The sequence below is a fragment of the Hylobates moloch genome, unplaced genomic scaffold (assembly GCF_009828535.3).
Source record: "Hylobates moloch isolate HMO894 unplaced genomic scaffold, HMol_V3 SCAFFOLD_20, whole genome shotgun sequence".
Lineage (NCBI taxonomy): Eukaryota > Metazoa > Chordata > Mammalia > Primates > Hylobatidae > Hylobates > Hylobates moloch.
The window spans coordinates 41265178-41280745 of record NW_026652295.1 but is presented as its reverse complement, the minus strand read 5'-3'; the positions used below and the strand labels follow the sequence as shown (position 1 = coordinate 41280745).

At 49.8% G+C, this 15568-nt stretch overlaps 2 protein-coding genes across 3 annotated transcripts in view; both read right to left on the bottom strand.

Annotated features, from left to right (window-relative positions):
* Window positions 1–7552, bottom strand: part of PTCRA (pre T cell antigen receptor alpha) — a 13897-nt gene extending 6345 nt beyond the window's left edge. Inside the window, exon 1 of one of the 2 annotated variants that reach the window (XM_058432128.1) lies at window positions 5097–7552. In XM_058432128.1, coding sequence (XP_058288111.1) covers window positions 5097–5154 — 58 coding nt within the window. In that variant the 5' untranslated portion in view covers window positions 5155–7552. The remainder of the gene's footprint in view (window positions 1–5096) is intronic. The other variant, XM_032141030.2, reaches the window with a different exon arrangement.
* RPL7L1 (ribosomal protein L7 like 1) overlaps window positions 1–15568 on the bottom strand; it is a 45685-nt gene that overhangs the window by 3287 nt on the left and 26830 nt on the right. The window lies entirely within an intron of this gene.

Here is a 15568-nt window from a genome sequence, read left to right as displayed (position 1 = left end):
CCCGGGCAAAGGTTGCAGTGAGCTGAGATCGTGTCACTGCACTCCAGCCTGGGTGACAGAGTGAAAAAGAAAAAAGGTTTGTTTAGATATAGTCCACATACCAGACAATTCACCCATTTGAAGTATAGGTGTATTATTTAATAATCTTAAGAACTAAGTCATGGCTGGGCGCGGTGGCTCAAGCCTGCGATCCCAGCACTTTGGGAGGCCAAGGCGGGCATATCACGAGGTCAGGAGATCGAGACCATCCTGGCTAACATGGTGAAACCCCGTCTCTACTAAAAATACAAAAAAATTAGCCGGGCGTGGTGGCAGGCGCCTGTAGTCCCATATACTCAGGAGGCTGAGGCAGGAGAATGGCGTGAACCCAGGAGGCGGAGCTTGCAGTGAGCCAAGATCGCACCACTGCACTCCAGCCTGGGCGACAGAGCAAGACTCTGTCTCAAAAAAAAAAAAAAAAGAACTAAGTCATATGGGTACTACAAACATTTTTCCTATATTTTCCAAAATAATCCCTGTTTCCCACAATCTTTTATTATTATTATTTATTTATTTATTTATTTATTTATTTTTTGAGACGGAGTATCACTCTGTCGCCCAGGCTCAAGTGCAGTGGCACAATCTCGGCTCACTGCAAGCCCCGCCTCCCGGGTTCACGCCATTCTCTTGCCTCAGCCTCCCGAGTAGCTGGGACTACAGGGGCCCCCCAACACGCCTGGCTAACTGTTTGTATTTTTAGTAGAGACGGGGTTTCACTGTGTTAGCCAGGATGGTCTCAATCTCCTTACCTCGTGATCCGCCTGCCTCGGCCTCCCAAAGTGCTGGGATTACAGGCTTGAGCCACTGCACCCAGCCTATTATTATTATTTTTTGAGACAGGGTCTAGCTCTGTCATCCAGGCTGGACTGCAGTGGTATGATCACAGTTCACTGGAAGCTTGACCTCCTGGCCTGCCAAGTAGCTGGGACCACAGGCATGTGCCACAACACCCGGCTAATTTTTAAAATACCTGTAGAGACATGGGTCTCCCTATGTTGCCTGGGGTGGTCTCAAACTCCTAGGTTCAAGCTGTCCTCCCACCTCAGCCTCCCAAAGTGCTGGGATTACAGGCATGAGTCAACAGGCCCAGGCTGCAATCTTATTCTTTTCAGCAAAGATGACTCATTTAATATGTAAAAAAAAATTTCTTTTTTTTTTTTTTTGAGATGGAGTCTCATTATCTTACCCAGGCTGGAGTGCAGTGGCACAATCTCAGCTCACTGCAATCTCCACTTCTGGGGTTCAAGAAATTCTCCTGCTTCAGCCTCCTGCGTAATTGGGATTACAGGTGTGCGCCACCAGGGCTGGCTGATTTTTTTTGTATTTTTTGTAGAGACAAGGTTTCACCATGTTGGCCAGGCTGGTCTCCAACTCCTGACCTCAAATGATCCACCCACCTCAGCCTCCCAAAGTGCTGGGATTACAGATGTGAGCCACCGTACCTGGCCCAGAATGTTATTTTTGAACATTGTAATTTTTTTTTCTTTTTTTTTGAGACAGAGTCTCTCTCTTGTCACCCAGGCCGGAGTGCAATGGCATGATCATGGCTCACTGAGGCTTCGACCTCCTGGGTTCAGGCAATCCTCCCACCTCAGCCTTCCCAGTAGCAGGGACTACAGGCACGTGCCACCATACCTGGCTAATTTATTTTTTATTTTTTGTAGAAATAGGGTTTCACTGTGTTGTCCCAGCTGGTCTTGAACTTCAGCGCTCAAGAGATCCTCATGCCTGGGCCTCCCAAAGTGCTGGGATTATAGGCATGAGCCACCTTGTCCAGCCTGGAGTTTTTTGTGAATTAGGTATAGCCAGACTAAAGAAATGTCCCAGAGTGCAGGGAAGGAAGCCAGAGAATCTTGTGAGGATGGAGGGGTGAAGGGTACTCAGGAAAGATTTCTTAGAAGCCAAATAATTAGCCTAGGCCAGGCGTGGTGGCTCATGCTTTTATTCCCAGCACTTTGGGAGGCTGAGGTAGGCAGATCACAAGGTCAGGAGATTGAGACCATCCTGGCTAACATGGTGAAACCCCGTCTCTACTAAAATACAAAAAATTAGCCAGGCGTGGTGGCACGCGCCTGTAATCTCAGCTACTCTGGAGGCTGAGGCAGGAGAATTGCTTGAACTCGGGAGACAGAAGTTGCAGTTAGCCAAGATCGCACCACTGCACTCCAGCCTGGTGACAGAGCAGGACTCTGTCTCAAAAAATTAAAAAAAAAAAAATAGGTGGGCGGATCATGAGGTCAGGAGATCGAGACCATCCTGGCTAACATGGTGAAACCCCGTCTCTACTAAAAATACAAAAAATTAGCCAGGCATGGTGGCGGGTACCTGTAGTCCCAGCTACTTGGGAGGCTGAGGCAGGAGACTGGCATGAACCCGGGAGGCGGAGCTTGCAGTGAGCCGAGATCACGCCACTGCACTCCAGCCTGGGCGACAGTGCGAGACTCCGTCTCAAAAAAAAAAAAAAAAATTATCCTACTAACACATAAATGGTAAGTTGTCCAGTCAGGATTTGAACTCTCAGATCTCTGTAACTCCAAATCCCCTAAACCATCTCACTTTGAAGGATGACTAAGATTTTGCCATGTGACACAGTGGACCGTCTAGGACATAGCTTCAGACGAGCTAAGCGTGACTCCTGACTCATTCACTTAATTTTCTGAGTCTTTATTTTATTTCATTATTATTATTATTATTATTGAGATGGAGTCTCACTCTGTTGCCCAGGCTGGAGTGCAGTGGCGGGATCTCGGCTCACTGCAACCTCCACCCCCCAGGGTTCAAGCAATTCTCCTGCCTCAGCCTCCTGAGTAGCTGGGATTATAGGTGCCTACCACCACGCGTGGCTAATTTTTGTATTTTTAGTAGAGATGGGAGTTTTACCATCTTGGCCAGGCTGGTCTTGAACTCCTGACCTCGTGATCCACCTGCCTCCGCCTCCCAAACTGCAAAGTGCTAGGATTACAGGCGTGAGCCCCGTGCCCGGCTTTTTTTTTTTTTTTTTTTTGACCGATTCTGGTTCTGTTGCCTAGCCTGGAGTGCAGTGGTGGGATCTTGGCTCAGTGCAACCTCCTCTTCCCGGGTTCAAGCAATTCTCCTGCCTCAGCATCCTGAGTAGCTGGATTACAGGCACCTGCCACCTTGTCCGGCTAATTTTTGTATTTTTTAGTAGAGATGGGGTTTCACCATGTTGGCCAGGCTGCTCTCAAACTCCTGACCTCAAGTGATCTGTCTGCCTTGGCCTCCCAAAGTGCTGGGACTACAGGCGTAAGCCACTGCACCCAGCCAATTTTCTGACTCTTTTTGTTTGTTTTGTTTTGTTTTCATTATGTATTTATTTATTTATTTAGGTTGAAAGAACAATATTTTTTCTGAGTCCCAATGGTCTCATCAATATAATGGTGTTAGGCCGGGCTCAGTGGCTCATGCCTGTAATCCCAGCACTTTGGGAGGCTGAGTCAGGCGAATCACTTGAAGTCAGGAGTTCGGGACCAGCCTGGCCAACGTGGTGAACCCCTGTCTCCACTAAAAATACAAAAATTAGCCGGGCATGGTGGTGGGCAGCTGTAATCCCAGCTACTTGGGAAGCTGAGGCAGGAGAACCGCTTGAACCTGGGAGGCGGAGTTTGCAGTGAGTTGAGATCGTGCCATTGCACTCCAATCTGGGCAACAGAGCAAACTCTGTCTAATAATAATAATAATAATAATAATAATAACAATAATAATAATATAATGGGCTGGGTGTGGTGGCTCACGTCTGTAATCCCAGCACTTTGGGAGGCCAAGGCAGGCGGATCATGAGGTCAAGAGTTCAAGACCAGCCTGGCCAACATAGTGAAACTCCGTCTCTACTAAAAATACAAAAAATTAGCTGGGCGTGGAGGCAGGTGCCTGTAATCCTAGCTACTCGGGAGGCTGAGGCAGGAGAATCGAGTGAACCCGGGAGGCGGAGGTTGCAGTGAGCCAAGATCACACCATTGTATTCCAGCCCAGGTGACAGTGCAAGACTCTGTCTCAAAAAAAAATAATAAAAAAAAATAATAATATAATGCTGTTAATAATACCAGCCCAGCAAAATTATTGTGAAGAGTAAAGGCCATAAGTGTTAAATGCCCTGGCAGATAAGTATTAGTGCAATTATTGATATTAATAAGGCATTGCAAACAAAGGTAGTAGAGAAGGCTGGGCATGAGCTCCAGGACTCAACCTCCAGAGCCTTTTCAGTTCTATAGATAGAGACATTCCCCAAGTTGAGTTCAGCTTCCACTTCTTCCATAAAGCATCCCAGGATTGTTCCTGCTTACCCTGGTTACTTCCTTCCCGAGCTCAGGCCTCCTGCCATGGGCTCCCTGTGTTCCACATAGGTGTGGTTTATCTCCCTAATGAAGGAATGCCTGTGAGATACTTGGGGCCAGCTCTAGATCAAGGAGACCCCCCCGACTCAAAAGTCATGGACCATCCCCCACCACATACATGCACACATGCACATGCTTCTAGATGAAGCTGGAATTTTCCCCTCAAAACATGAGTCCTTTGGCTCCAGCCTTGATCATGGGAGGGCTGGGGGTAAATACCCTGGGAAGAGGCCTTGAGACCTATCCTGAGCCCATTGATAAGGGTGAGCTGGGAGTGAACTTGAGACACCCTGAGTCCTATTGAACTAGGGAAGGCATCCTGAGGGCAAGAAGGACAGGACAGGACCTCACATTGTTACCCATATCCCATCATTGCATATCACATCACACACACTGGCTACCCTAACCCCACCTTCTATGGATGCCCACCCAGTTTGTTCTCATTTCTCTATATCTCTAAGAGGGACAGCCTCCCTATCAACACTGTGGGCTCCAGGGCAGGAGGACATGGGAGCCCCAGAGCAAGGTGGCTGGGAGGAAGAGTACAATGGGAAGAGTATAGTGGGTGAGACCCTCCCCAGACGTCCCTAAATGTCTCTTGTCCTGCCTCCCTGCAGCCCATCAATACCCAGGGAGGTCCAGAGTGAGGGGATGGGCTTGGGCAGACTGAGGAAGAACAGAGAGGAAGGCAAAGAGGGGGCTCACCTGTGAGTAGGGCTGGACACCCAAGGGCTAGGAGAAGTAGCAGCCATGTCCCGGTCATGGCCCACACGGAAGGAGGCAGGACCCAGCTGCAGACCTGAGTTGCGGCTGGGGGAGGAGGCACCCACAAGACTGCCTTCTAGGCCACAGGCCCAGCTGCACCTCAGCTGCTCCACCACGAGCCGTTTCCCCTGGTGACGGGCCCCTCCTCCTGCCCTGGCCCCCAAACCCAATCCTGTCTCACGGGTCAGGGAGCACAGGGTGCCTCTCCCACACCAGGAGCTGGACACCTGCACTCCCTCTGAAGAGACAGCACTTCAGTTTGCAAAGTCCCGCTTCAGGGCAGCTACCATCCACAGGACACAGAGCACCAGGTGGCTTGACAGGGGCTTGACATACAGCCCTTCACTTGATCCACTCAACCACTGTGAGTTACATTTCACAGGTGAGGCAACTGAGGCTCACAGAGAGTGAGGGACCCGCCCAGGGCCACACGGCTGACAGGTACCAGAGCCAGGGCTTGAACTGTTTTTAGATGGCTGGTTTTATTATAGGCAAAAAGATACCCAGGGCCGGGCGCGGTGGCTCATGCCTGTAATCCCAGCACTTTGGGAGGCTGAGACGGGCGGATCACAAGGTCAGGAGATCAAGACCATCCTGGCTAACACGGTGAAACCCTGTCTCTACTAAAAATACAAAAAAATTAGCCGAGCATGGTGGCGGGCACCTGTAGTCCCAGCTACTCAGGAGGCTGAGGCAGGAGAATGGCGTGAACCCGGGAGGCGGAGCTTGCAGTGAGCCAAGATCGTGCCACTGCACTCCAGCCTGGGCGACAGAGTGAGACTCCATCTCAAAGGAAAAAAAAAAAAGATGCCCAATAAACTTTTTGCCATGTTGTTACAACCCTCCTTTTTATTTATTTTTTTAGAGATGGGGTTCTTTCTTTGTTGCCCAGGCTAGAATGCGGCAGTACAATCATAGCTCACTGCAGTGTTGAACTCCTGGGCTCAAGTGATCCTCCTTCGTCAGCCTCCTGAGTAGCTAAGACCACAGGCATGCGCTACTACACCCAGCTAATTTATTTTTATTTTGATTTTTTGTAGAGATGGAGTCTTGCTTTGTTGCCTATGTTGGTTTCGTACTCCTGGGCTCAAGCAATCCTCCTGCTCTGGCCTCTTGAAGTGCTGGGATTACAGGTGTGAGCCACATGCCTGGCATTTATTATACCATTTTAACTTTTCTTTCTTTCTTTTTTTTTTTTTTTTAAGAGACAGGCTTTTACTCTGTCACCCAGGCTGGAGTGCAGTGATGCGATCATAGCTCACCACAGTCTTGAAATCCTGGGCTCAAGCAATCCTCCCACCTCAACCTTTTGGATTTTTTTGGAGACAGTCTGGCTTTATCACTCAGGTTGGAGTGCAGTGGCATGATCTTACCTCAATGCAACCTCTGCCTCCCAGTCCCAAGCGATCCTCCTGCCTCACCTTCCCAAGTAGCTGGGACCACAGGCGCATGCCACCACACCCAGCTAAATTTTTGTGTTTTTTGCAGAGACTGGGTTTCGCCATATTGCCAGGCTGGTCTCGAACTCTTGAGCTCAAGTGATCCACCCTTCAAAGTTCTGACATTACAGGTGTGAGCCACTGTGCCTGGCGTCCTTTTTTTGTTTTTTCTCAGACATTCTGTTACAGCAGCCATTCCTTTATTGTTAGACATTTGGGTTTCTGGTTTGGGGTAATGGCCATCTTTGTTCATAAAAGCTTTTCCAAATTTACTTTTTTTTTTTTTTTTTTGAGATGGAGTCTTGGTCTGTCACCAGGCTGGAGTGCCGTGGTGTGATCTCGGCTCATTGCGACTTCTGCCTCCCTGGTTCAAGTGATTCTCCTGCCTCAGCCTCCAGAGTAGCTGGGACTACAGGCGTGCACTACCACGCCCAGCTGATTTTTGTATTTTTAGTAGAGATGGGGTTTCACCATGTTGGCCAGGATGGTCTCGATCAGAGACAGCTCTGTCACCCAGACTGGAGTGCAGTGGTACAATCACGGCTCACTGCAACCTCCACCTCCCTGGCTCAAGCGATCCTCCTGCCTCACCCCCAAATTAACCTCTCCTGTAGCTAAGACCACAGGCGTGCGCCACCAGCTGGCTAATTTTTTGTATTTTTGTAGAGATGGGATTTTACCATGTTGCCCAGGTTGGTCTAGAACTTGTGAGCTCAAATGATCTGCCTGCCTTGACCTCCCAATGTGCTGGGATCAGACTTGAGCCACCGCACCCAGTCCCCCAAATTTACATTTATTTCCTTAAAATTATTGGCTAAAGGCCTCTGTAATTTTGTTTGTGGTTTGTTGTTCAACTATTAAAAAATTATTTTTTTCTGGATGGGCGCGGTGGCTCACGCCTGTAATCCCAGCACTTTGGGAGGCCGAGGCGGGTGGATCACGAGGTCAGGAGTTCGAGACCAGCCTGACCAACACGGTGAAACCCTGTCTGTACTAAAAAATACAAAAATTAGCCAGGCATGGTGCTGCGTGCCTGTAATCCCAGCTACTCAGGAGGCTGAGGCAGGAGAATCGCTGGAACCCATGAGGCAGAGGTTGCAGTGAGCCGAGATGATGCCATTGCACTCCAGCCGGGGTGAAAGAGAGAGACTCTGGCTCAAAACGAAAAAAAAAAGAGACAAGATCTTGTTATTTTATCTGGACTGGAGTGCAGTGTCTATTCACAGATGTGATTATCAAACTCATGGCCTCAGACTACAGAGTAGCTGGGACCACAGGGGCATGCTTCCATACCTGGCCATCCTAACCATTTGTAAGTATACATTTCAGTGGCCATTCATACTGCTGTGCAACCGTCACCATCATCCATCTCTAGAATTCATCTTGCAAAAATGAAACTCTGTACCGTGGCAACCACCATTCCCATTCTACTCTTTCTTTTTTTTTTTGAGACAGAGTCTCACTCTGTCACTCAGGCTGGAGTGCAGTGGCGCAATCTCAGCTCACTGCAACCTCCACCTCCTAGGTTCAAGTGATTCTTGTGCCTCAGCCTCCCGAGTAGCAGGGATTATAGGCACCTGCCACCATGCCCGGCTAATTTTTGTATTTTTAGTAGAGACAGGGTTTCACCATGTTGGCCAGGCTGTCTCAAACTCTGACCTTAAGTGATCCGCCCACCTCAGCCTCCCAAAGTGCTGGGATTGCAGGTGTGAGCCACCGTGCCCGGTCACCAATACTCTACTTTCTATAAATGAATTTGACTACGTCATTCAAGTAGAATCATACAGTATTTGTTTTTTGTGACTGGTTCATTTCACTTAGGACATGTCAAGTTTCACCCATGTTGAACCACGTGTCAGAATTTTCTTCCTTTTAAAGCTGAATAATATCTCATTGCATGTATATAGCACATTCTGCTTATCCATTAATCTGTGGGTGGACATTGGGCTGCTTCCACATTTTAGCTATCATGAACATGACTTAATGATAGCTAAAGGGGTACTGACCTCAAAGGAAGAGGCTGAAGCACCAAATATCATTTAAAGAGTTTACTTGACGATGCCTGTAATCCCAGCACTTTGGGAGGCCGAGGAGGGAGGACTGCTTGAGGCCAGGAGTTCATAATGATATCCATTATGAACATAGATACCTCTTTGAGACTTTCCTTCCTTTTCTTTTCTTTTTTTTTTTTTGAGACGGAGTTTCACTCTTGTTGCTCAGGCTAGATAGAGTGCAATGGCGCGATCTTGGCTCACCACAACCTCCGCCTCCCGGGTTCAAGAGATTCTCCTGCCTCAGCCTCCCAAGTAGCTGGGCTTACAGTCACCACCACCACGCCCAACTAATTTTGTATTTTTAGTAGAGATGGGGTTTCTCCATGTTGGTCAGGCTGGTCTCGAAACCCCGACCTCAGGTGATCCGCCCGCCTCGGCCTCCGAAAGTGCTGGGATTACAGGCGTGAGGCACCGCGCCTGGCCTTGAAACTTCTTCAGTCTGGTGCCAGCCTCACTCGATTTCCGTCTGGATGGCTATTTTAATAATCCTGTGGATGGCGCGCTCCTGACGGTCCTGAGGGAACACTCTGCTTCCAGGGCTGCCCTCCCGGCCCTTGCTTTCCCAGGGCTGCCTGGAGGCCGCGGGCCCCGCGCGTTCCCAGGCACAGCCCGCGCCCAGGTGCGCGCCGTCGCGGTGGGTTCCCCCTGGGAGGGGGAGGGAGCGGGGCAGGTGTCCCTAACGACTCTCCCACCCTCCAGCCCAGGGAGGAGCTGGCCCGGGCTCCGTTACCACATTACGGAGGGGGAAAGAGCTCTCTGGCCTCTTTCAGATTTCAGGATCCTCCCGAGAACCGGAAGGAGGAAGACCCCCTCCCCTCCCCCGCCCCCGCGCCAGCCGCCTCCATCCGCAGTAGCTGACCCTTCCGCCTGTCCGTTCCAGCTCCCGCGGGACTCAGGCGTCCCTGGCCACCGCAGCCTGGAAGCGTTCCTTGCCTGCTCCTCACATTGGTCTCCTCTTTCTGGGATCCCCGAGTCTCCCTCGGACCCCATACTCTTGCTGGCCCTGCAGACGCCTTGCCCTGGGCGGACGGCCTTTTAACTGGACTTGGGCGAACCTACCATTCGCTGGCCGGGACTCATTCCCAGATATCTAATTTAATCCTCACAACCACCCCACCAGGTGTTACCGGCTAAGGAAATGGGCCCAGAAAAACTAAGTTGCGACGCTGAAGGTACTCTAGCAGGCCAGTAGTGGAGCCAGCTGGAGGCGGCACTTCAGCAGAGGGATGTGTTTACAGGGCCGTCGCTTCCAAAGCTCATTCACAAGGCTGCCGGGACAGATAAATGAAATAGGGGCACCCATCTGCGTGCCTGGCGCATAGCAGGTGCTCACGCTAATTGATACCTCCCCTCCGTTTTTTCTTAGGTACCGGTGGAAAACCGAGGGCCCATGGAAAGCTGAGATGAGCCACATAGGATGTGAAAAATAAAATTAAGAAAAAGTAGGCCGGGCGCGGTGACTCACGCCTATAATCTCAGCACTTTGGGAGGCCAAGGCGGGCAGATCACCTGAGGTTAGGGGTTCAAGACCAGCCTGGCCAACATGGAGAAACCCCGTCTCTACTAAAAATACAAAATTAGCCGAGTGTGGTGGCACGCGCCAGTAATCCCAGCTACTTGGGAGGCTGAGGCAGGAGAATCGCTTGAACCCGGGAGGTGGAGGTTGCAGTGAGCCGAGATCACACATTGCACTCCAGCCTGGGCAACAAGAGCAAAACTCTGTCTCAAAAAAAAAAAAAAAAGCCTCCTTTAGGAATGCTGACAGGGGCACACCTGTTTCATTTATCAAATGAAAACCTACAGTGTTATTTATAACACAAAAAATCACCTATTCAGTGATAAGGAAATAGCTAAATAAAATATGATGGATTTGCATGATGAAATAGTATACAAGCCTAAAATGTTCATTCATTCTTTCGTTCAGAACCATTTATTGGTCTCTGCCTTTTTTTTTTTTTTTTTTTTGAGACAAAGTCTCGGTCTGTCACCCAGGCTGGAGTGCAGTGGCACAATCTCAGCTCACTGCAACCTCCACCTCCCAGGTTCCAGCGATTCTCCTGCCTCAGTCTCCTGAGTAGCTGGGATTACAGGTGCGTGCCACCACACCGGCTAATTTTTGTATTTTTAGTAGAGACAGGGTTTCACCATGTTAGTCAGGCTGGTCTCGAACTCCTGACCACGTGATCCACCCACCTCGGCCTCCCAAAGTGCTGGGATTACAGGTGTGAGGCACCAGGCCCGACCTATTAGTCTCTGCTTCATGCCAGGAATTGGGGCTGGGGATAATCAGACAAAAAGAGATGCTCTCAGCAGTCAAGAGGGAAGAGACAGGTAGGGGACCTGGAGTGTTAACAGATACTGTGCCTAAGCACCACACACACACACACACACACACAGGCCCACACACCCAAGCATAAGTGCAGAGGTAGAGGGCGGGGTCCTGGGGGAGGGGCTTTTTCTTGTAGAGCGGATGGGAATCAGAACAAGTGCTTTAGAAGTTTATACTTGGGGGGCGGGCGTGGTGGCTCACGTCTGTAATCCTAGCACTTTGGGAGGTGGGTGGATCACAAGGTCAAGAGATCGAGACCATCCTGGCTAAAACGGTGAAACCCCATTTCTACTAAAAATATAAAAAATTAGCTGGGCGTGGTGGCACACGCCTACCCAGCTACTCAGGAGGCTGAGGCAGGAGAATCGCTTGAACCCAGGAGGTGGAGGTTGCAGTGAGCCGAGCTCACGCCACTGCACTCCAGCCTGGGCGACAAAGCGAGACTCTGTCCCCCCCCCAAAAAAAATTTATACTTGAGGCTTGACATAGTGGCTAATGCCTGTAATCCCAGCACTTTGGACTTTGGGGAGGTTAAGGTGGGAGGTGAGCCGGGCGCTGTGGCTCACACCTGTAATCCCAGCACTTTGGGAGGCCGAGGCGGGCGGATCACGAGGTCAGGAGATCAAGACTATGGTGAAACCCCGTCTCTACTAAAAATACAAAAAAAATTAGCTGGGCTCAGTGGCGGCTGCCTGTAGTCCCAGCTACTCGGGAGGCTGAGGCAGGAGAACGGCGTGAACCCGGGAGGCGAAGCTTGCAGTGAGCCGAGATTGTGCCACTGCACTCCAGCCTGGGCGACAGAGCGAGACTCCGTCTCAAAAAAAAAAAAAAAAAGGTGGAAGGTGAAGGATTGGTTGAACTCAGGAGTTCGAGACCAGCTTGGGCAACATAGCAAGATCTCTCTCTCTCTACAAAAAAATTCTTCCAGTGGTTACAGACTTTAGATGTAATAGTGAGGAGGCCTCTGCCACCCCTCCCTCTTGGTGGTATATATGATTGTGGTTTTGATTTTAAAAATACACTGCATTGGCCGGGCATGGTGGCTCAGGCCTGTAATCCCAGCACTTTGGGAGGCCAAGGCGGGTGTATCACAAAGTCAGGAGTTCGAGATCAGTCTAGCCAATATGGTGAAACCCTGTCTCTACTAAAAATACAAAAAAAAATATAAATAATTAGCTGGGCGTGGTGGCGGGGTGCCTGTAGTCCCAGCTACTCGGGAGGCTGAGGCAGGAGAAACGCTTGAATCTGGGAGGTGGAGGTCACATTGAGCCGAGATAGCACCACTGCACTCCAGCCTGGGTGACAGAGCAAGACTCCATCTCAAAAACAAAAAACAAAACATACTGCATCCTGTAGGGTAGCACCCTACCCTGCCAGAGGTAGCGTCCCAGCTATGCTCTAATAGAGGCCAATCCACCATTCTATCCAGCCAGCTGCTTCTGGTCCACGGAGTACATGGTAAGACCAGTGAATTCCTTGAGTGTGAGCTCATTTGTACATTTCCTTGGCTGTAACATGTATTGCCCTGGTTGGAGGCTATATTATGTTGAATGCCATGCTGATGGATATGGCATTCAGTAAGTCCATGAGTGGTGGTGCTGATGGAAGCACTGTAGGTAGAGAAAGCAAATTCATACATGAAATATGTGCCTATCCTCATGAAGATAAAATACAGCCCCTTCGTGATGGGAGGACCCAGTCAAACCAATCTACAATGAGGTGAGAATGATGCCCAATCAGGGACTCAGCACTGCGCTGTGCGGAGGTCGACGCTCAGCACTGGCCACAGCCAGATTAGCCTCAGAGAGAAGACTCTGTTACTGAGCCCAGGCATAGCTTCCATCCCTGCCACCATGGCTACTTTTTATCTTTGCACAAGCCCTGGAGGCAGCTGGGAAAGCAGCTGACCATCATCCACAGGACTGTCATCTTGTCCACCTGGTGATCATCTAGTCCCTTTGCCTTATTGTGGGCTATTATATCCACCTTGCCTTTGTTAAGTAAGCATCACCATTTGGCCTTTGTACCACCAAGATGCTATTATTCTCATTGAGATCGGGGAATCCAGTTCCACTGATCCATCCAGCACACCCCACTAGCTCTCTAGTCAAGAGAGGACAATCATCAGAGCAAGTCAAGGATGCTGGTGGCCCTCACCAATGCATTTCTTAATGCTTTCACAAAGGGAGTGTTTTCCAGACCCTCCTAAAATATGTGGCTAGCAGTGGCTAAGAAGGTGCACATCATAGATCCAGTCCAGCATTCCCATCTCCCGGGGACTTCTGATTCCTTCTTCTACAGTATGCCAGGGAAGTTCTGGCATTTCATGCTTATTAACTGTTGGCTACTACTTAATCCAGACTTTAATTAGCCAATCTAGCTGACTATTAATTCTCCTCCCAGGTGCTCAGGCCAACACAGTAAATCCCAAATCCTGGATAAGCATCCACGGCAACGAGTTTGGCCAAACCAAGGCTTCCATCCCCCTACCTTGGTCTAGCTCCCTCAGCACGCACTCCCACACATGCTCCTGCAGCTTCTGCCAAGACGAGCTCGCCAGGCCTGTAACTCAGCCCGGCGTTCTCCTCTCAGTGTGACCTTGTGCTTCTCCATGGGCTGTGCTGGGACCTAACTCATGAAGGGCCTGGGGCCAAAGAGGGATGGGGGCAGGTAGGGTTCTGAGGCTGATGTTTTGGGAGAAGGGAGTAGTATTAGAGGGTCTTATCTCCACAGACATGAGAATTTCAAAGGAATTTGGGGTTTCAAAGTTCTCAGTCTTATTCATGTCTGCCTAAATGTCTCCATTTCATCTCAGGCTCCCAGCCCATTCCCAGTAATGCTCTTACTTTAGCATAAGAGACTTGGAGGGCTAAGCATTTACTTACACTGAATCTTGGCAACCTTTACAATGACATCCTGATCCTGTCCTTAGTCACATGTGCCTGTGCCTGGAGGAGATGAGGGACTCCTTCAAGTTGCCATCAAGGGATTCTGTTTTTTTGTTTTTGTTTTTGTCTTTTTTTTTGAGAGGGTTTCTCGCTCTGTCACCCAGGCTGGAGTGCAGTGGCGCCATCTTGGCTCACCTCAACCTCTGCCTTCCAGGTTCAAGTGATTCTCCTGCCTCAGCCTCCCGAGTAGCTAGGATTAGAGGTGCCCGCCACCACGTCTGGCTAATTTTGTGTTTTTAGTAGAGACAGAGTTTCACCATGTCGGCCAGGCTGGTCTCAAACTCCTGACCTCAGATGATCCGCCTGCTTCAGCCTCCCAAAATGCTGGAATTACAGGCATGAGCCACCGCGCCACCTAATTTCTGTATTTTTAGTTGAGATGGGGTTTTACCATGTTGCCCAGTCTGGTCTCGAACTCCTGACTTCATGTTATCCGCCTGCCTCGGCCTCTCAAAGTGCTAGGATTACAGGCATGAGTCACCACACCTGGCCGTGTCTGTCTGTCTATCTATCTATTTATCTCTATCTATCTATCATCTATCTATCTATATCTGTTGAGACAGGGTCTCACTCCCGTTGTTCAGGCTGGAGTGCAGTGGCACGATCTCGGCACACTGCAGCCTTGACCTTCCAGGCTAAATTAATCCTCCCACCTCAGCCTCTCACGTAGCTGAGACTACAGATGTGCACCACCATGCCTAGCTAGTTTTTTGTATTTTTAGTAGAGATGGGGTTTTGCTATGTTGCCCAGGCTGGCCTCAAACTCCTGGTCTCAAGTGATCTGCCTGCCTTGACCTTCCAAAGTTCTGGGATTACAGGCATGAGCCACTGTGCCTGGCCGAGAAAGATCTAAATAACTGATGAAAGATGTCTGATGAATTATAAATGAGCTTAGGGGTGTTTGGAACCTCCCTCTAGACTTAGAGGTTGATTCCTGGTCTTGCTACCCCCTGCTGAAATAACCTCTTGGCCTCCGGTGTCCTGGCTGAGTCAAGCAGAGGCTCAAGATTTACCTGGATGGGAAATACCATTGCCTCTGTCTGTTTATTCAATTTTCCTTATTTTCTCTCCCTGCCTTCTGCATGCACATCTATGGCAGTGCACGAGCTTAGATGGCTGCCCACAGGGCAGGGGCCTCTGAGCCCCATCAAGGGGAGGCAGCCTGGTTTAATGGAAGAGCACTGGGTTAGGAGTCAGGAGGCCTAGGTTCCAAACCCAGCTGTTACTTCCTCTCATGGACTTGGTTAACTATCTAAGGGGGTTTGGACTCAGTGTTGTTTGAAGTCCTTCTTGTCAATCCCTAATTCCTAACTTGTCCTGATCATTTTATGGGGTTGTGCTGTGGACAAAATGAAAGAATGTGAGAGAAGAGTTAAGAATGACACTGAGATGATCCCCCACTTCCCAACCACATGCACATCATTCTCCCTAATTCCGAGGACGTTTGACTTTTACTGTGGCTGGGAGAACACCCAAGGCTGTTTTGACATCATAGGCATGCTTTCATCTTGCACTTGGCTGGCAGGAAAGGAGGCAACGGTATAGCAAGAAACCAGAGCCTCCCAGCAAGGATCCTGGGAGTGGAACCAGGGCCAAGGACATCTGGGAAAGAAAGCGAACCTGGTGAGTTAGGAAGAAATCC